The following is a 20867-nucleotide window of genomic DNA, read 5'->3' on the forward strand; positions in this document are numbered from 1 at the left end:
GGTAAAAATTTCCAGTGTGTGAAAAAAATGGCAAACTAGTGTATTTGTACCGACCAGAATCAAGAAAAATCAGCCTAGATATTAAGTGGCCCTATTTTAAGAAGTAACTTGTAATATATTTTAGTTATAAAAAGAGCATATAGTAGAGATTTCGGAACCAAAAACTAGATAGATTTAAGAGTTGTCCTTATTTTGATTGGTTGGAAAATATGTTTTTTTTTAACAAGTAGCACTAAAAACCCTCTTTGTAAGAATATAAATCAACGAACGCTTACATTCAACAAGCATGTTACATGCTATGCCGTGTTGATGGACACATAGGTGTGGACGTGCTTAAAAAGATTCAAATAGCTTGTTGAAAAACCAAATTTGCATGCGGTGGTTGCAGTTCCCACAATGGTTGAGCATGTATTCCTTTGAGGTGGTCTTGACCTCCTTGCACCTTCGCACGGGATGTTTATGTTACTTGTTGTTTGCCTTACCCCCTGATTTGCCCATGGTGTGCTCCTCCAAAATCACGATCAAAAACTTCTTGTTCTCTCCTTGATGGCACCATTTACCATATACCAACACATTGATTATGTCCAATATTGTATGTCCTACCACTTGCTACATCAGACATATATTTCCCCCTCTATCTATACTAAGTGTTTGGACTTTTAAGCCAGTTTCATTCTTAACCATAGCAAGAAAGTGTTGAAAATGAGAAAATACCTCTGATTTTGCTTTCATGGTCAAGACCAACCAAATTTGCTATGAATTTGTTGTAATCATGGTCTCATCTACCTTCTCAAGAGACAATCCCAAAGTTCGTTATAAGAACCTGACAAAAGCTACTGCACATTATGTTGGAGCATCGGCACATACACATGCAAGTATACATACATAGATAGATAGGTCAATCGTTCATATATATAGTTACATAGATAGATAGGTTATATAAACATCTTCAAATACCCCTTGCTACCTATGACTCATGCAACCCAATCATGCTTTGAATTGCCTATGAAACCCTACCATGTTCTTCTATTTTGCCTATATTCTTCTCTTTTAGGGGATGCCCACAAAAAAGCCTTGCGGAATTTGAATTGCTTATGAATTTTTGGTATGTACCACTTTCAATGTAGCTAAGCTAGGAAATGAGTCAGCTCAAGGAGAGAGTGAGTTCTTGTGATGTGGCTAGTGTGCTAGGTTCCTAAGGCCATGCACAAGATGGATGTGAGACACCCATGTATATTCAAACTCCTCATCTTCCATGCATTCTAGTAAACTTGACTTACACATAGAACAGTTTACAAAACCCTTGCATTTTTTCTCCAATTTCAGTCAATTCAAAGCAGTCCCAACATGAAAAATCAGAGATGCATAAAAAAACTTGCCTACAACCTTCCAATCTATCCAATATACATCGCTTATCAAAGTCCTTTACACAAATGGTGGCAAATAATATCCCAAGTACTTTATATGATGGGTTCCACTTGATTGAAGAATGAATGGGTTTGAAAATAGTTGACAGAAGTTGTATATTACATACATTCCGGGCAACTGCTAGCCTGACTAGGCACATCTAGTCTTTTCTATTCAAACGAGGGCTCTCGCCAAATTGCCCCATTTCTCTTTATGGCATCGCAACACTCAGAAAGAGCTTGAAAACCATGTCCCCTGCTCCTGGGCTTTGAATGAACAAAGCCAAGGATAGAAGCATGTGTGGGTTTCTGTTGCTTCCAAGAAATACAAGCTATCTGAGGTATAGAAGGTTATCAAATCTCTAACAAGTCACCCCCTTCAGGGCAAAAAATTCAATTGTTCTAATCATCATGTGCATCCATATAAGCCTTCTTCTCTCAAGACATATTCCTAATCCAGAAGCTTGATGCAAGTTGCAGTACCAATGGCAGCTGCCAAGTGCCACGCTGCATGCAGAAAAGGTGCATCCGGGAACACATCGTCTGCCACAAACAGAGCACATCCAACAAGAGACGAAACCGTGTGCAAGGCATAAGCTTTTCTCAAATGTGGCTGTGTCTGCGCCCTCTGTGCAAAAGTTACCTAAACAAGTCAAATATTTCGGGTTAAAAAAGATGACCAAAAAATCACACAATAACAGAGAAATATATGAAGTAAAAAATGCAACACTGTGCTACATGAGGTATGCCGCATGGGGATATCCACAAGTAATACTACGTGACAAAGCAGATTTTTTTTTTACCTCCATCAACCCAACATGAAAAGCTGACACCAACACTGGCTGGACAGGTAAAAGCGCAGCGGATGCCACATATAGCACTTTTGAGTCATTTCTCCTCAGAGCTCTGGAAAGAAGCTGATGCATAGACGACACACACAGAGTAGTCAAATATGTGAGCCTTTAAGTGGGGTAGTTGACTATTCTAGCCTCTTTGATTGTACAGCCTGCCCCATAACAATCACATGAAATGTTTTACTCAAAATTACATGCATGGATATGATAAAAGAATGTCTCGCCAAGGGAGTTGTTACTTGGTTGAACACAATGCTAATCAATACACTTAAATACACCAAGATTTAGTGGACAACATGCTCAATACAAGAAGTAATTTGCTGAATTGACAAGAGACGCACACTGAGCCGGAACGGTCGGCCCCTCCCTCAAATAAAGTATATTGATCTTGGGAGAATCAAGTACATAGTGTTATGGGCATTTCTGACCAGATTTCCATACCAATGCATAGGAATACAGTATTGCAAACAATGTAGTTGTCGGTTTAGACTTGCAACTCACACTACCCTCTCAAGTGCCCATGTTCCCTACCATCTATCTCGGACAAGAGAACACTACACACAGTATGTGAACATAGACTCCGGTTCCTCCCACCTGCTACTTGCTTCCATATTTAAGCATCAAAGCTTACCAAATTGCAAGTAGAGTTGATGACAATGGAAGTCTTTGCGATGGAAGCGTTTGGAGTGTTGAAATCTTCAATTTGTCGCGATTCTTCGCGACGAAAGTCTTCAAGAGGATAAAGGGAACCCTGGGAAAGCTTTCCCTATGGTTCAACTTGAGAAAGGTGGGCTGAAAATAGGGTTTTCAGCAAAAAGACCAAAAATTATAGCAAAAATAAGAGTTGCTTTGCTGAATTTCAGTTATTGGGAGTGTGTGGGAGAGTGCACCACTTGGAAACACTCTTGGAAGCTTGGAAAACACACTAGCAAGCTTGGATATAGAGTTGGGAAGGAGAAAATGCCACAAATATAGCCAAAGAGGCCTCATGAAGGGGACGCCTACTTCTAGAGAGAGAGGGAAGAGAGAGATGGTGAGTTGTCCACTCTAGGTGTCAGGTAGAGAGGACAAGTGGCTTGTGGTGCAAGCTAGAGCGGACACTTGTCTGGTTGCTCCCTTTGTACAAAGGTGTCATGTGCACAGTGTGTATCTACCGTGTGGACGCTCGATGACCGGTCAAGAGCCTATAAAAGGGTGGCCAAGCCTCAAGGTTAGTTATTGTATGATAGAGAGTCTCGCGAGTTTGTGAGAGCTCTATGGTCTTGGAGCCTGGATCTAGTGCAGGCACGCACCTGCTTTACGCAGCCGAGGCCGGCAGCAGTCTCGAGGCCCGCAAGGGCAGCTTCGTGGCGGTATGGGACGTTGCGACGAGGAGATTGGTCGGTACGTCATCCTAGTTAGCTCAGCTCGTGGCTCGGTGGGGACAGCCAAGACTGTGGGCTTGCCCACGGCTGTCATGGTTGGGAGGTGAGTCAGGCCTGCACCCCCTTGCTTGTTTGTTGTTCGTTTGTTTGCAGGATTCGAGTTTCGAACCAAGATCGATCACGAGGGTATCCGTGGGGATTTGACAGTGGTATCAGAGCATACCTTGAGAACGAGCAAGTCGGTAGGTAGAGAAGAAGAGATCGAAGAACGGTATGTGTTAAAAACTTGCTGTTTTTTCTGTGCATACTGCATATTTCAGATTTAGTATGTATTTTTCTTCATCAAAGACACCCATGTTGATGGAGGGGATGGTAGTCTAAGTAGGCTTGATTGCTTTGCAAAGAAGAGGCCTGTTTTGTTGTGCAGTCGCATAAACTGCAGGAAGAGAAATCATAAAAAAGTACGTTTGTTTTTTTTTTGTTGAACAAGAGAGAGAGAGCGTTTCTGTGAACGATGCACTGGCGGCTAGCAGAATGTGCACTAGCAAATTTTGCAGGCGGTGGCTACCGGCGGCTGGAGGCGCCTAAGGCTAGGCGGCCAAGCAACCAGGCCAGGCCGGCGCCTAGGCCAGGCATGGCGGGCGCCCACGCCACGTGGCCTTGTGGCCAGGCTAGCGCAACCAGCCCAGGCGGCGCCTAGGCCAAGCGGGCAGGCGCCCAGGCCAGGCCGGCAGGCGCCCAGAGCTATGCTGCCGTGCTGCCCAGGCCTACGCGGACTGGCACAGGCATCGAAGGTACTTGCAGACAAGCGCTGGCAGTGCAGCACTCGACGTCAGCATCCGCCGGAGGAAAAGCATGCGCCGGCAGCTCACCGACGCGCGAATCCAAGGGGAGAGGAAAAAAAAAACTAAGGAAAGTTTACGTTTTTTTTAGCTTTTGGTTTTTTTTTTAGTTTAATTTTTTTATTTTTTTATTTTAGTTTTAAAAGAACCCTCCTCTAAGATTTCCAAGGTGTTTATTTTTTTTAAGCCTTTAGAATATATATATATATATATATATATATATATATATTCAAGAAAAAAAAACACAAAAGCAAAGCAAAAGCTAAGCCTAGCTTTTGGAGATTTTTGGCTTTTGGGAAACCTTTATAAACCCCCTCAAGTGGGCTTCTTGCCACACATCTCTCAAGTTTTCAAGCTCTCAAGCTCTCAAGTTCCTGTGCACTTTTGTTGTGCAAAGATCGAATTTTCTCTCCACGTCCCCTCTTCACGATGTCGACCCAAGAATTAGAGTTGGAGCCCCTTGTGGTACGCGAAGGTTTGCCGGCTCGACGGAAGATACCGATGCCGATCTTTTTGACGATTTTGTGTCAAAATCAGATTTCCAAGAGTTCAAAGTAGCTCTCGAAGCTTCTTCGACGGAACGTCACGCACAAATCGCTGCCCAGATGCAAGTTTTGCAGAACTCCATCGCTCTCTTGACCACTACCCTCTCTACTTTCTCGGGTATGGATACCTTGGCTTCAGCTTTAGGCCCCAACATTACTCCGGAACCGTTCGGGGGCGAGCAAAAGCAGCGAACCAAGGAGATCGTGGACACGTGGCTACATAAGTGGCAAGTTCACTTTCAGTTTCATCCATATGATGATGGAAAGAAGATCCACTTAGCAGCAGGTTTTCTGTCCGGCAAAGCTTTGCTTTGGTGAAAGGAACTCAACCCTAAGCCAACGACTTGGGCACAATTTGAAGATATCTTCAAGAAAAAATTCCTCAAGAAAGAGGATGATTACGATGTTGTTGCCCGGTTTTCAGCTTTGACCATCACCTCGCAGCACCTCACTTATGAGGCCTACCTCCAGAAGTTTCGTGACTTGCAGATGAAAGCTACAAAGATGGATCCCACTACTCTTTTGGGGTTTTTCGTAGCTGGTTTACCAGACTCGTACCGATTACAGGTTAAAAATAACAAATGTAAAACATTGGACAAGGCCATTCATTCAGCTCGTATCTATGATGATACGATGGTCTCTTCCAAGTCGAAACCCGTTACCGAGCAGGAGAACAAGCATAAAAGAAAGTTCTCCGCACCTATGGCTAACACGACAGAGGGAAAGTCTTCGGACCAACCTTCGAAGAATTCAAGTTCGACACCAGCGAAGAAGAAACGACTCCTTAGGGCTTTAAAGCTCAAGAAGGAAGGACGTTGTTTTATCTGCGAAGAAAAAGGACACATGTGTAACGAGTGCCCGAAGCAAAAGGGTACCAAGTCAAACGTAGGATCCAAGCCAAAGGTAGCTAACCAGTTGTCTTTGACAGGTACGTCAATTACTGTACTTTCTCGCCCTAGTACTTGTTCTGATTGTCTGTTCAATTCTAACGTATTTGGCTTGCATGATCTTCTCCGAGTTTATGGAGAAGTGAATGGCCATAAAATTCACATTCTTTTAGACCCTGGCAGTTCGCATAACTTTGTTAACTACAAACTTGTGCAGAAATTGAGTCTTGATACGACACTCAGCGACCATACCTATGAGGTACGTCTACCTGCGGGAAGGCAAGTTTGGGATCGCAAGGTGGAGATGCTTCCAATCCAGATTCAGGACTACAAAGACACTCTGGAATGCTATGTTATGCATCTGGAAAATGTAGACTTGTTATTAGGGATTGAGTGGTTTAAGACTCTTGACGTCCAGATAGATTGGTCTAGTCATATTTTTTCTTTTCAGCATAGGGACACCGAGTATAGTATTTTAGGTGATTGTATCCATCCCTCTCAGGGACCTCTTGTAAATACAATTGATTTTGGAAATATAATGAATTCTTCTTTGTATACCGCTTTCCATTGTGTATTGATTCCACTTTCTTCTTTTCTCATCTCTTCCATGGATGTAAATGAATTAAGTGTGTTCGAAAGCAAAGAATTACAAAAGATACTTGATTCATTTCAAGATGTATTTCCTAAGAAACTGCCATCGGGTTTACCACCTGAACGGGCAGTAGATTATCGTATTGAATTGAGCCCTGGTGCTCATCCTGTCAATAGTCCACCTTATAGGATGAGCCAAGCCGAGGAAGATGAGTTGGCTAAACAACTCGCAGATTATTTGAGGATAGGCCAAATCCGTCCAAGTAAATTACCTTGGGATACACCTGTGTTACTTAGAAGAAAGAAGGACAATACCTGGAGGATGTGTATAGATTACAAGCGATTAAACAAGCTGACCATTAAGAACCGTTATCCTCTCCCTAGATCAGATGACCTGATTGACCGGTTAGCAAGAGTGAAATATTTCACGAAGATAGATTTACGTACGGGCTATCACCAGATACCTATTCATGAAAGGCATGTCGAAAGAACCGCCTTTCGGACTAGGTATGGCCATTATGAGTTTCTCGTATTACCTTTTGGGTTAACCAATGCTCCAGCCACTTTCCAACAAATGATGAACGATCTTTTTCGTGAACATTTGGAAAAATTTGTGGTGGTGTTCCTGGATGATATTTTGATTTATAGTCGTACTCTTGAGGATCATGTCAGACACCTCACGATTGTCTTATCTATTTTAAGACAGAATCGACTATATGCTAAGTTGAGTAAATGTGAGTTCTTTATGACCGACATCATTTACTTGGGACACAAGATCACTCGAGATGGGTTGAGCATTGACTATGACCGAGTTCAGAAGGTTCTGGACTGGCCTATACCGCGAACAGTGAAACAACTTCGTTCTTTTCTCGGTTTTGTTGTTTTTCTTCGAAAATCTGTACGGGAGTACTCTCAGCTCACACTACCGATGACCGACTTATTGAAAGGTCGTGGACATAAGTCAAATCAACCTATCACTTGGAATAACGATTTGGATATGGCCTTCAGACTTTTGAAAGATAAAGTCAAGGAAGCACCTATCTTAGCATTGCCTGATCCTAGTCGGCCATATGTTCTTGAAACTGATGCCAGTGACTATGCTATCGGGGCTGCTTTATTTCAAGATGGTAGACCGGTCGCTTTTGAAAGTAAAAAGCTAGACGACACTCAATCTCGTTGGCCAACCCTTGAGAAGGAGCTTTATGCTGTAATTCATGCTCTCAAGGTTTGGAGACATTATTTATATGACTCCAAGTTTGTGGTATTGATTGATCATCAGTCAATCAAGTATGTGTGTGATGCGGATGATTTGAGAGGAAGGAAAGCTCGTTGGGCAGAGTTAATGCAAGGTTTTGATTTTGAGATCCGTTATCGGAAAGGGTCCATGAATAGTATTGCAGATGCGCTTAGTCGGATTAGAGAGGTGAATACTTTGTCGTTCACCGAGATTTCTACTGACTTATTTCAGTCATTGAGAGGGCTTTGCAAGACTGATAGTTATTTTGGTCCATTTTGGCAGAAGATCCAGGACGGGAGCTCATTGATTGACCAAGACTCGATGACTGAGCAGTCTACTATTCAGGCTGCAGGAGGCCAGTGGATGATTCGGAATGGTTTGCTATTCCGTAATGACAAAATTTGTGTACCACAGATCCCGGACATTAGGTCCAAGATTCTTAAGGAGTGTCACGACGCCCCTTCTGCTGGACACCCTGGGGTACACAGGACACTATCATTAGTGAAACACACTTTTTATTGGCTGAAGATGAAAGGGTATGTAGAAGATTATGTTCTCAAGTGTCAGATTTGTCAGGCAAATAAAGCTGAACGCTTTAGACAGGCTAGGTTGTTGCATCCTTTGCAAATCCCAGGTAATAAATGGGAAAGTATTTCCATGGATTTTATTACCGGATTGCCAAGAACACATCAAGGCCACGATTCTATTTGGGTTGTGGTGGTGGATCGCTTGACAAAAATGGCTAGATTTTTGCCGACCCGGAAGACTATTACAGCTACGCAATTAGCTCCGCAGTTTATCGAGCAATTGTTTAGACTGTACGGGTTACCGCAAGACATAGTCAGTGATAGAGACTCTTAAGTTTACGAGTGATTTTTGGAAACTTGTTTTTGAGAAGTTGGAAACATATCTTCCTATGTTAGAATTTGCATATAACAGTACTAAGCATACGAGTACAGGGTTTAGTCCTTTTATGCTTATGTATGGTTTTCAACCTAGATCACCTGTTACAGTAGGATTCTCAGGACTTCAGCATGATGCAACACGTAATTTTTTACAAGATATGCAAGAAATGTTACAAGTTGCGAAGGAATCTATTATAAGTGCTCAAGACCGAGACAGGTTCTATTCTAATAGACATCGTTCACCTAGAGAGTTCTCTGAAGGATCGATAGTGTATTTGCGAGTTCCGAAAGATTCCAAGACTTTACGGACAGGTAGATCTCCGAAATTATCCCCTAGATACTGTGGACCATTTCGTGTTACACGACGGATTGGTTCAGGTGCATATGAATTGGATTTGCCTTCTCATGTGAAAGTTCATCCTGTATTTCATGTCAGTAGACTTAAGGAAGTACTGGGTGGAGCAGATCAGTTAGCTACTCCTCAAGAAATTATAGATGTCGAGGACATGACATTTGTTCCGCACGAACCTGAAAAGATTCTTGGATTTCGTGAACGAAGATTGCGCAATACGCTTATCACGGAATACAAGATTAAGTGGAAGGATCGTGTTGAGGAGGACGCTAGATGGGAGACATTGACTACTCTTCAGAGAGATTACCCTGGCTTTTTAGTGAGCTCAGGAGTGAGCTCTTAGAGAAAGGGAAGTATGTCATGTGCACAGTGTGTATCTACCGTGTGCTACACGCATGCAAGACTAGTTTCGAGGCTTGGGGAAACTTGGAACTAGGCAGGCTGATTGACGAGCTGAGTTAGGGAAATACTAACGGGCGGGCATCCAAGTATGGACGGGTGGGCACCCAAGTGTGGACGCCCGATGACCGGCCAAGAGCCTATAAAAGGGTGGCCAAGGTTTAGTTATTGTATGATAGAGAGTCTCGCGAGTTTGTGAGAGCTCTATGGTCTTGGAGCCTGGATCTAGTGAAAACATGCACCTGCTTTACGCAGCCGAGGCCGGCAGCAGTCTCGAGGCCCGCGAGGACAGCTTCATGGCGGTATGGGACATCGCGAGGAGGAGATTGGTCGGTACGTCATCCTAGTTAGCTCAGCTCGTGGCTCGATGGGGACAGCCAAGACTGTGGGCTTGCCCACGGCTGTCATGGTTGGGAGGTGAGTCAGGCCTGCACCCCCTTGCTTGTTTATTGTTCGTTTGTTTGCAGGATTCGAGTTTCGAACCAAGATCGATCATGAGGGGATCCGTGGGGATTTAACAAAAGGGGACAAGGTATTAGCGGTGGGCATTAGGTTTTGTACCTCGGGACATCAATGTGTGCAAACACAGGGCTGGTCATAACTTATAAGTGAGTTTTGGTCGCCCAAAACTTAATGAAGTGTGTACACACTCACTTATAAATTAGTGCTAATTTCTAAGGCTAGGTTTTTGACCAACACCTGTCACATGCCACATAACCATGTCAGCAGACAGTTTCACTCGCACAGTTAACGGGCGGGCGTCCCCTTACCCGGAACTACACATTGGTCAAGCAAGCATAAAAACAGCATGCAATTTCAATTGTAGGCAAGCACATAAAGATGCTATGCAATACATCATTGGTATAACAAGATTGAGTATGCAAAAACACTGTTTTTCATTACTTTCTTAATTTATACATGAGATACAAGGGGAATGGTATCACTCTCTTCACCAGCATTAATCACATGCTCTCCGTCTTTATGCATGAAGGTGATCTTGTTAGTCTTGTAAGCCTTGCACGGATCAATGCGTGTATGCCAAGGCTTTCCAAGTAATACATCACAGCCATTCAAAGGTGCCACAAAAAAGTCCTCATGATCCACATCGCCTTGAATGTGTATGCGCAACTTCCCAATAATAGGCGTAACCTGCACTTCTCTACCAACAAAGACAAATTTGAGAACCCATGTGCTCCACTTTAATACCCAAAGCAGTTGCCATCTGTGTAGATATGAAGTTCTCAGTCGCACAATCATCAAACATGAACAAAGCGGCTTGATCCTTAAGATGTTCCCAAGCTTTACATACAACCTTGTCTTTGCAATCATTTAAAGTGTTGCCCTTTACATCCGGAACCATATGCACACTGGGCTTTGATGCATTCGCATTATTACGCTTCTTCTTGTTTAGGCGTGCATTTGCAATACGCTCAATGCTACCACAAGTAAAGCATTTCACCTCGCTCATATATTACTTTTTCTGCTCCAGAGTGAGACCATAGTCTCTCACTTTGAAGGGACGTTTCTTGGTAGACTTATTTTCAGCCTTCGAACCATTTTTATCTTGGTTTTGGTTCTTATATGGATCATGCAATGGCAATGATTGCTCAAGAGTTGCACATGCAACCGAGGGATGTAGCATGTGCATACTTGGCTCGTACCAAGGATGCCTATGCAGAAAAGGCAACCATCCCACATGCCTTGGTATCCCCACAGGTGCCTGAAGTTATGACTCAGAGGATGAATCCACATGCTATTGGAGAGGAACTATCGGCAACTTCATGCCATGGAGGAGTACCCTATGTAGCCCGTGAAGAATACAACTTCATGCCATGGAGGAGTACCCTATGTAGCCCGTGACGAATACAATGTTTATGGCAATGGTTAAATGTATGTCAAATGCCATTGCCGGCTGAAAATGTGCATGCACAACACATGCAACCTGGACTGCAATTTTTTGTTGGTACAGGTATTCCGCATCTCTCTTGTGCCACTCATACCTTCGAGTGTGTTCATGAGAGAGAAGCTATGGGTGAAAATGCACCAAGAAGGGCCAGCCATGCCTCATGCTTATAGGGCACACGTATCCATGCCTAATGCATCACTTTTTGTTCCTAAAATGATGCCAATCATAGGGGCTGTCCCAATGGACAAACATGCGGGAAAACATGTTGAGATGAAGGCTAATGCATCAAAGTCTTGTGACTTCAAAAATGGAGATAAATCTGAGAAGTTTGACGCATATCACGGGGAATATGATGCATCAAAAGCACTTGCTTTTATTGGCCAGTTTGATATTGCTTTTGGTGATGAGGATATCACTCAAAAATCCATGATCCAATAGGTAAGTATGTTCACGAAAGGCACTGCTGCCCATTGGTGGCTCACGGAGAAGCTCTTACCAAATCCTGTTAGATCATGGAAAGAGTTCAAGGAGAGATTCAATGCCCAATTCTTGTCTCCCAATGCATTGAATGAAATAACAATGAAGTGGGATTGGGTGAAACAGAATGAGGGAAAAACAGTGAATGCATATGTGCAAAAATTTTGGAAAGTGCTTTTGGAGGTGTCTCCATTTATGCATGTCACCAAAGGCCGAAAGGAAGCAAAGGTTTCAATCGGGATTGCAATCCGTGTACAAAGCAGGACTACAAATGTATCTTGGTCACACCTTACACCAACTAATCACAGCCCTCTACACTTATTCTACTTTGGAAGTACATCAAAATGAGCACAAATTTAAATCAAAATGAGCACAAATTTGAAAGTTGGAAGCTACCAAGTTAGAAGAAGCTTGAGGGAGAGAGACTAGAGAGAGTAGATACTAGATACACTCAAGTCTCATAGAGTGTAGCTTGAGGCTTGAAGCTTGAAAGTTGAGAGAGAGAGTTACTTGAAGTCTTGAAAGTTGAAGGGGTGTGTGTGTGCTTGTAGCCTTGTAGCCTTGCTCTTATATAGATATTAGATAGACAAGAGAGAGAGGCAAGAGCAAGAGAGAGAGAGGTAAGGGCCAAGGGCCAAGGCCCCAAGGCTCAAGCCTAAAGGCCAACTTCCAAGCCTCAAAGATCATCCATGGAGGAGTCATCCTCCGACTCATGAGAGTCAGGCTCAGATGAAGAAATGGTAGGATCATGGTCCTCTGCCTCTGCTGAAGTGGAAGCGATGGATCCCCCCCTCTGCCTCTGAGAATGGGTGGTGCAGCGGGTGTTGTGGCTCGGCACTGTCAGCTCCTCATAAAGCAAGGTGTACATATCACGCTCATTCTGTGGGATCTCTGGGATGAACCTCTCCCTCATGATGTCGATCTTATCCACATTCACCTGTGAAGGCTCCGGATGTCGAGCATTCCTCTCAAGGAGCTGGAGGTTGCAATGACAAAACACCAACCGCTCTAGCTGAGCGGTACTCAGCCTATTCCTCTTCTTTGTATGGAAGAGGGCCCAAGTGCTCCAATTCCTCTCACATGGACCCGAACTGCAATCCTGTGAGAGCACTCGAATGGCGATGCGTTTCTGTTATTGAAATGCACATACAATTAGAAATTAGAACTAAGTGGAAACAAGAAAGATGCACATTGTACAGTGTACTATGTAAACTGTAGTTAAGGGTAGTGAATTACCAGCGTGGGAGCACAATTTCCATACTTCTCCCACCATGAGACAGGCTGTAGCTGAGTCTCTCGAAGCTTTGCAGTCTCTCGACCAAAGCTCCCTGTCTGGTTGCGAAAGGCCAAGAGATCATCCTCTATACATTTCAGCATGTGCACATTACCAGATGTCAAGTTCCTCATGTATGTCATGAAGCCTTCTTCTTGCTCCTCGTTCTCGTATTGCTCCTCATCTCGCCACAAAGGATGCAATACATGTGCTACTGCATGAATCGGCCTGTGAAACCAATCCCATCGCCGATTCCACACAGCCTTGATTTCATCAACCCTTTAGAGATCAAACCATAAGATAAAAAAGGACAAAAAACAAGAGTCAAGAGTCGAGACCAATGTAAAGACTCAAGAGTAAAATAAAGATAAGAAGTAAAGCAAGGGTAGCCATGACTGAGGAGACTTACTGCTCTGCTCTCAAGTAGTCTTGCTTGTTGAGAGCCTCCCCAATCTTGTCCATGTACTCGTATAAAAGGCCTAGAGTACTGCCCTCCATGTCTGTAATGCGTAACACTGTGTAGATGGGGTTGAGAGTTTTGATCAACCCCTCAACCTCTACCCACCACTCCTCTCTCATGACATCACGCACAAAAGCTCTTGCCTTGGGGCTCTCTCTCTCATCCCACTCTAGCCATTCATTTGAGTAGACAGTGCGTACCAACTCTCTGCGGACTCGCAGGAGTCTCTCAAGCACAATGAACATGTATGCAAATCTGGTGGCTGCAGGCTGCAATAGCTCAAGAGTGCTGTAGGCCCGATACATGCTCAAGACTTTTGGCCTCTTCTTCACAAACTTCACCATGCTTCGTGCGGTGCAAAAGATGGCTTCAACCCATTGTATTTGACCTATGTCCTCAATCAATAAGTCGAGGCTATGTGATGCACAAGGGGTCCACACAATGGCTGGAAATTCATCCTCTAGCATAGAGCCCATAGACTTACAATTACTTCCATTATCTGTCACCACCTGCACAACATTCTCAGGCCCAACTTGCACTATAGCCTCCCTTATATGTGTCCAAATAAATGCACCTGTAACTGTGAGACCTGGGAGGGAGGCATCAATGGCTTTCAAAAACATAGTGCCTTTGCAGCATGACACCAAAACATTGTATACATTTCTCCTGCGTACATCTGACCACCCATCACACAATATAGTGCAGCCATACTTTTTCCATGTTTCCTTCAAGGGCTCTAGCTGCACTTCTATGCATGATTTTTCCCGCTTTAGCTCTCGTGTCCGCAGAGCCTCAGATGTAGGGCCATCCCACTCGCATCCAATGCGGCTGATGGCCCTCATGGTCTTCCTCCATTGATTTGTCTTGGCCACATGAAAGGGAATGGCACACCGTATGAACATCCGGGTGAGCTCCCTAGTTGCCTCTGCAATTGCTTGCTTTTGAAATCCTGCTTGGATGCTAGCCCTTTGTACAGTATTTTTTGGAGGGGTGTCTTGTGAATGTGATACATCACCTGGCAAAGGAGTCCTCCTTGCATGCACACCCGACACTGAGGTAGAGGAGAAATCTGATCCTGTGTCTCTGCCTCTGGCCCTCTTTGCTGCTGCTGCTTGACTTGAACCAGCTTCATGCTCTTGACCACCCATTGCTGTAGATACTTCCTCTTCGGGAACGGCAAAACGCTTTTGCCTCCACATTTCAAGGCTTTTTCGAACATCTAGAGGAACAGAGGGGCATGGCCCTACATCTTTGTTTGGAACATGAGCAAGATGGTCCTTCACACGGGTGACACTCCCCGTTTTGACCAACCCACAATATTTACATCTCCATTTCCTGGAGCCACCAGATCCTGCATAAGCCCCCACTTGCTCCACATGCTGCCAAAAAGGATCCGGAGTCCGAGCCATGTTACTTACTTGTGCGGTTCGAGGTCGGAAGACTCGGAGAGATTCGAGAAGTGGAGGCTGTTTTTCTGGTCCTGCAGGCTGCGAGCAAGGTGTGACTCCTTCTTGCTTGGTAGAGCTTAGATGGCAAAGGTGGAGGCCCCAAGTAGAGAGGTAGAGGGCGTGGTAGAGGGCTGATGTGGAGGTAGAGGAGTAGAGGGCAAGGTAGATGGCTAGAGCAGCTCCAAACAGGCGGCGGAAAGAAGCGAAAAATGCCGGCGAAGAGAGCACGCGGGTTTTTGAACCCTGGAAAAAAATAAAAGCCAGAAACGCCGTTTCCGTTTCTGGAAACGTTTCCGAAACGTTTCGGCGTTTCGGTGCTCCAGAAACGCCGTTTCTGGAAACTATGCTCTCAAGTGCCCATGTTCCCTACCTTCTGCTCTCTATTGTTCCACCAACACATGGTAGCAACAATCTGCAAGAGAGCACGTAGGACAAGAGAACACGACACATGGTATATGAACATGGAGTCCAGTTCTCCCCTCTTGCTACTTGCTTCCATATTTAAGCATCAAAGCTTACCAAATTGCAAGTAAAGTTAATGATAGCGGAAGTTTTTGCGATGGAAGCGTTTGGAATGTTGAAATCTTCGATTTGTAGCGATCCTTCGTGACAAAAGTCTTCAAGAGGATAAAGGGAACCCTGGGAAAGCTTCCCCTATGGATCAACTTCAGAAAGGAGAGCTGAAATCAAGGTTTTCAACAAAAAGACCAGAAATTATAGCAAAAGTAAGAGCTGCTCTGCTTAATTTCAATCATTGGGAGTGTGTGGGAGAGTGAACACCACCTAGAAACACTCTTGGAAGTTGGAAAACACACTAGCAAGCTTGGATATGGAGTTGGGAAGGAGAAAATGCAGAAAATACAGCCAAAGAACCCTCATGAAGAGGGTGCCTACTTCTAGAGAGAGGGAAGAGAGAGATGGTGAGTTGTCCACTCTAGGTGTCAGGTAGAGAGGACAAGTGGCTTGTGGTACAAGCATAGTTTCCAGAAACGGCGTTTCTGGAGCACCGAAACGCCGAAACGTTTCGGAAACGTTTCCAGAAACGGAAACGGCGTTTCTGGCTTTTATTTTTTTCCAGGGTTCAAAAACCCGCGTGCTCTCTTCGCCGGCACTTTTCGCTTCTTTCCGCCGCCTGTTTGGAGCTGCTCTAGCCATCTACCTTGCCCTCTACTCCTCTACCTCCACATCAGCCCTCTACCACGCCCTCTACCTCTCTACTTGGGGCCTCCACCTTTGCCATCTAAGCTCTACCAAGCAAGAAGGAGTCACACCTTGCTCGCAGCCTGCAGGACCAGAAAAACAGCCTCCACTTCTCGAATCTCTCCGAGTCTTCCGACCTCGAACCGCACAAGTAAGTAACATGGCTCGGACTCCGGATCCTTTTTGGCAGCATGTGGAGCAAGTGGGGGCTTATGCAGGATCTGGTGGCTCCAGGAAATGGAGATGTAAATATTGTGGGTTGGTCAAAACGGGGAGTGTCACCCGTGTGAAGGACCATCTTGCTCATGTTCCAAACAAAGATGTAGGGCCATGCCCCTCTGTTCCTCTAGATGTTCGGAAAAGCCTTGAAATGTGGAGGCAAAAGCGTTTTGCCGTTCCCGAAGAGGAAGTATCTACAGCAATGGGTGGTCAAGAGCATGAAGCTGGTTCAAGTCAAGCAGCAGCAGCAAAGAGGGCCAGAGGCAGAGACACAGGATCAGATTTCTCCTCTACCTCAGTGTCGGGTGTGCATGCAAGGAGGACTCCTTTGCCAGGTGATGTATCACATTCACAAGACACCCCTCCAAAAAATACTGTACAAAGGGCTAGCATCCAAGCAGGATTTCAAAAGCAAGCAATTGCAGAGGCAACTAGGGAGCTCACCCGGATGTTCATACGGTGTGCCATTCCCTTTCATGTGGCCAAGACAAATCAATGGAGGAAGACCATGAGGGCCATCAGCCGCATTGGATGCGAGTGGGATGGCCCTACATCTGAGGCTCTGCGGACACGAGAGCTAAAGCGGGAAAAATCATGCATAGAAGTGCAGCTAGAGCCCTTGAAGGAAACATGGAAAAAGTATGGCTGCACTATATTGTGTGATGGGTGGTCAGATGTACGCAGGAGAAATGTATACAATGTTTTGGTGTCATGCTGCAAAGGCACTATGTTTTTGAAAGCCATTGATGCCTCCCTCCCAGGTCTCACAGTTACAGGTGCATTTATTTGGACACATATAAGGGAGGCTATAGTGCAAGTTGGGCCTGAGAATGTTGTGCAGGTGGTGACAGATAATGGAAGTAATTGTAAGTCTATGGGCTCTATGCTAGAGGATGAATTTCCAGCCATTGTGTGGACCCCTTGTGCATCACATAGCCTCGACTTATTGATTGAGGACATAGGTCAAATACAATGGGTTGAAGCCATCTTTTGCACCGCACGAAGCATGGTGAAGTTTGTGAAGAAGAGGCCAAAAGTCTTGAGCATGTATCGGGCCTACAGCACTCTTGAGCTATTGCAGCCTGCAGCCACCAGATTTGCATACATGTTCATTGTGCTTGAGAGACTCCTGCGAGTCCGCAGAGAGTTGGTACGCACTGTCTACTCAAATGAATGGCTAGAGTGGGATGAGAGAGAGAGCCCCAAGGCAAGAGCTTTTGTGCGTGATGTCATGAGAGAGGAGTGGTGGGTAGAGGTTGAGGGGTTGATCAAAACTCTCAACCCCATCTACACAGTGTTACGCATTACAGACATGGAGGGCAGTACTCTAGGCCTTTTATACGAGTACATGGACAAGATTGGGGAGGCTCTCAACAAGCAAGACTACTTGAGAGCAGAGCAGTAAGTCTCCTCAGTCATGGCTACCCTTGCTTTACTTCTTATCTTTATTTTACTCTTGAGTCTTTACATTGGTCTCGACTCTTGACTCTTGTTTTTTGTCCTTTTTTATCTTATGGTTTGATCTCTAAAGGGTTGATGAAATCAAGGCTGTGTGGAATCGGCGATGGGATTGGTTTCACAGGCCGATTCATGCAGTAGCACATGTATTGCATCCTTTGTGGCGAGATGAGGAGCAATACGAGAACGAGGAGCTAGAAGAAGGCTTCATGACATACATGAGGAACTTGACATCTGGTAATGTGCACATGCTGAAATGTATAGAGGATGATCTCTTGGCCTTTCGCAACCAGACAGGGAGCTTTGGTCGAGAGACTGCAAAGCTTCGAGAGACTCAGCTACAGCCTGTCTCATGGTGGGAGAAGTATGGAAATTGTGCTCCCACGCTGGTAATTCACTACCCTTAACTACAGTTTACATAGTACACTGTACAATGTGCATCTTTCTTGTTTCCACTTAGTTCTAATTTCTAATTGTATGTGCATTTCAATAACAGAAACGCATCGCCATTCGAGTGCTCTCACAGGATTGCAGTTCGGGTCCATGTGAGAGGAATTGGAGCACTTGGGCCCTCTTCCATACAAAGAAGAGGAATAGGCTGAGTACCGCTCAGCTAGAGCGGTTGGTGTTTTGTCATTGCAACCTCCAGCTCCTTGAGAGGAATGCCCGACATCCGGAGCCTTCACAGGTGAATGTGGATAAGATCGACATCATGAGGGAGAGGTTCATCCCAGAGATCCCACAGAATGAGCGTGATATGTACACCTTGCTTTATGAGGAGCTGACAGTGCCGAGCCACAACACCCGCTGCACCACCCATTCTCAGAGGCAGAGGGAGGGATCCATCGCTTCCACTTCAGCAGAGGCAGAGGACCATGATCCTACCATTTCTTCATCTGAGCCTGACTCTCATGAGTCGGAGGATGACTCCTCCATGGATGATCTTGATGAGTGATTTTTGGAGCACTTAGCTCTAGGATTTTGTCATGCCAGCAGCTACTGCCAGCCTGCCAGCCACATGGATATTTTTTGATCATGTTTTGTATTTACTATAGTCTATACATATGGATTATGGATTATGGATGATGGATGATGGATGATGGATCTTGTTTTGTATTGACTCTTTTGAGGCTTGAGCCTACAGTTGTCATTTCTGAATTTTGATCTATCATTTGAGTCTTTGACATTGAACTTGTTACTTAAGCAAAGATGTATTTTTCAAGCTTTTGTAATGTTTTTATTAATTATATATGTATGTATTAAACCCTAAAACCGAAACTCCGTTTCCCCGTTTCTTCCCGAAGGCCGAAACTCCGAAACTCCGTTTCCCGCCGTGCTCCGCACCCCCGTTTCCGAAACTCGTGGAAACTATGGGTACAAGCTAGAGCGGACACTTGGCTGGTTGCTCCCTTTGTACAAAGGAGATCAAGTCTGGGCAGTGGGCATTGGGTTTTGTCCACCTCGAGACATCAGTGTGTGCGAACACAGGGCTGGTCATAACTTTTAAGTGAGTTTTGGTCGCCCAAAACTTAATGAAGTGTGTATACACTCACTTATAAATTAGCACTAATTCCTAAGGCTAGGTTTTTGACCAATACTTACCACCTATCACATGCCATATAACCATGTCAGCAAATAGTTTCACTCACACGGTGCACGGGCGGACGTCCCCTTACCCGGAACTACACATTGGTTAGGCAAGCATGAAAATAGCATGCAACTTCAATTGCAAGCAAGCACATAAAGATGCTATGCAATGCAACATTGGTATAACAAGATCGACAAAAAACATCTCCTGTGCAAGCTCCGCTGGCCCCCCCGGCTTCCTGTGCTTGGGTCAAGCGGTCCTTGACTAACTCAATGATCTCGGAAAATGCTTCCGTGGTTTTAGTAGCCTCTAGAAATGGAGACACCAATCTCGTCAAAAGAGAAGAGAAACGGCGACCAAAAGGTTGCTTCATATGGAGTCCATCTGACACTGGATGAATGAGTGTCGTTCAAGATAGCTTGGACCAATGGAAGATAATGTTCCCATTTGGACTACTAGTCATGACAATCTGACTTGAGAACATCAAAGGCCAATTGGTTATAAATTTCTATTTGGCCGTCTGTCTGTGGATGGAATGCACTAGACAACTGCAACTTAGTTCCTAAGTTTTCAAATTATGCCCTCCAGAAATGCGAGGTAAACTTGGAATCTCTATTTGATGTAATGGTGCTAGGCAAACCACAAATTGAGTACCAATGCTTGAGAAACAGACGAGCTACGTCCTCGGCTGTGACCGTATGCTTGCATGGGATGAGCATGCAGAATTTACTGAAGCGATCCACAATGGTGAAACACTGAGTGTTCCAGGATCCAGTGGATGCTGGTAGAGGCCCTACAAAGTCCATAGATAAGGTCCGTCGGAAAGAGACAAAGGTTGAAGTAAACCAGTCTTCTTTGTATGTGGAACCTTTACTTTTTAACAAATCTTACAGGCTTGAACATGTGAATAGACATCACGCCTCATTTTTGGCCAATAAAAGGACCATTCTAATTTCTCGAGAGTACTGTTGATACCCTTATGTCCTCCAACTAAGGAGTCATGGGCATCATGGAGAAGAGCTGATCGCTTTTCTCGAATGACACAGAGACGGTTCTTGTAGAACAACCAACCGTTCTGTATAGTGACCAGGCTCAGAATTGAGGGCCAAATTATACTGAGTACCAAACTCAGGGGAGTCAACATATCGGTCTTTCATGCTATCTAAGTCCTTTCCCGTGATTTCAAGAATGGTAGATTCCTGGATTGCCTGGATACTTGCCTTTCGACTAAGAGCATCTGCTACTAGGTTATGCTTACTAGGGATGTATTCAATCATTCCTTCAAACTGTTGGAAGAGTTGACTCTACCTGGCCTATCGATCACTCGACTGGACACTAGGCATGGTTTGAAGCCACTTAAGTGCTTGGTGGTCTGTTTTGATTGTGAAAACCTATCCATAAAGAAAAGGCTTCCAATGTTTGAGCACTGTGATCACACCCAAAAGCTCTTTGTCAT

General features: G+C 44.7%; 3 protein-coding genes across 3 annotated transcripts in view; 1 reads left to right on the top strand and 2 right to left on the bottom strand.

Moving 5' to 3' along the window:
* Positions 1-1364: 1364 nt before the first annotated feature.
* Positions 1365-20867, bottom strand: part of LOC147609394 (uncharacterized) — a 39000-nt gene continuing 19497 nt past the window's right edge. Inside the window, exons 5-6 of the mRNA XM_086787523.1 lie at positions 2210-2323; positions 1365-2049 (exon numbers count right to left, since the gene is read on the bottom strand). Of these exons, the coding sequence (XP_086643649.1) occupies positions 1858-2049; positions 2210-2323 (306 nt within the window). The 3' untranslated portion in view covers positions 1365-1857. The remainder of the gene's footprint in view (positions 2050-2209; positions 2324-20867) is intronic.
* LOC147609395 (uncharacterized) lies at positions 12442-14907 on the bottom strand. The gene is made up of 3 exons (XM_086787650.1): positions 13448-14907; positions 13002-13317; positions 12442-12894 (listed from the first exon to the last, which is right to left on the bottom strand). The coding sequence occupies exons 1-3, from the start codon at positions 14905-14907 to the stop codon at positions 12442-12444; spliced, it is 2229 nt and encodes a 742-aa protein (XP_086643776.1).
* On the top strand, positions 16337-18810 carry LOC147609396 (uncharacterized). The gene is made up of 3 exons (XM_086787522.1): positions 16337-17766; positions 17897-18212; positions 18320-18810. The coding sequence occupies exons 1-3, from the start codon at positions 16517-16519 to the stop codon at positions 18776-18778; spliced, it is 2025 nt and encodes a 674-aa protein (XP_086643648.1). The 5' UTR covers positions 16337-16516; the 3' UTR covers positions 18779-18810.

Source organism: Cibotium barometz, chromosome 51, assembly GCF_041138505.1.
Source record: "Cibotium barometz isolate CiBa-2024 chromosome 51, ASM4113850v1, whole genome shotgun sequence".
Taxonomy (NCBI): domain Eukaryota; kingdom Viridiplantae; phylum Streptophyta; class Polypodiopsida; order Cyatheales; family Cibotiaceae; genus Cibotium; species Cibotium barometz.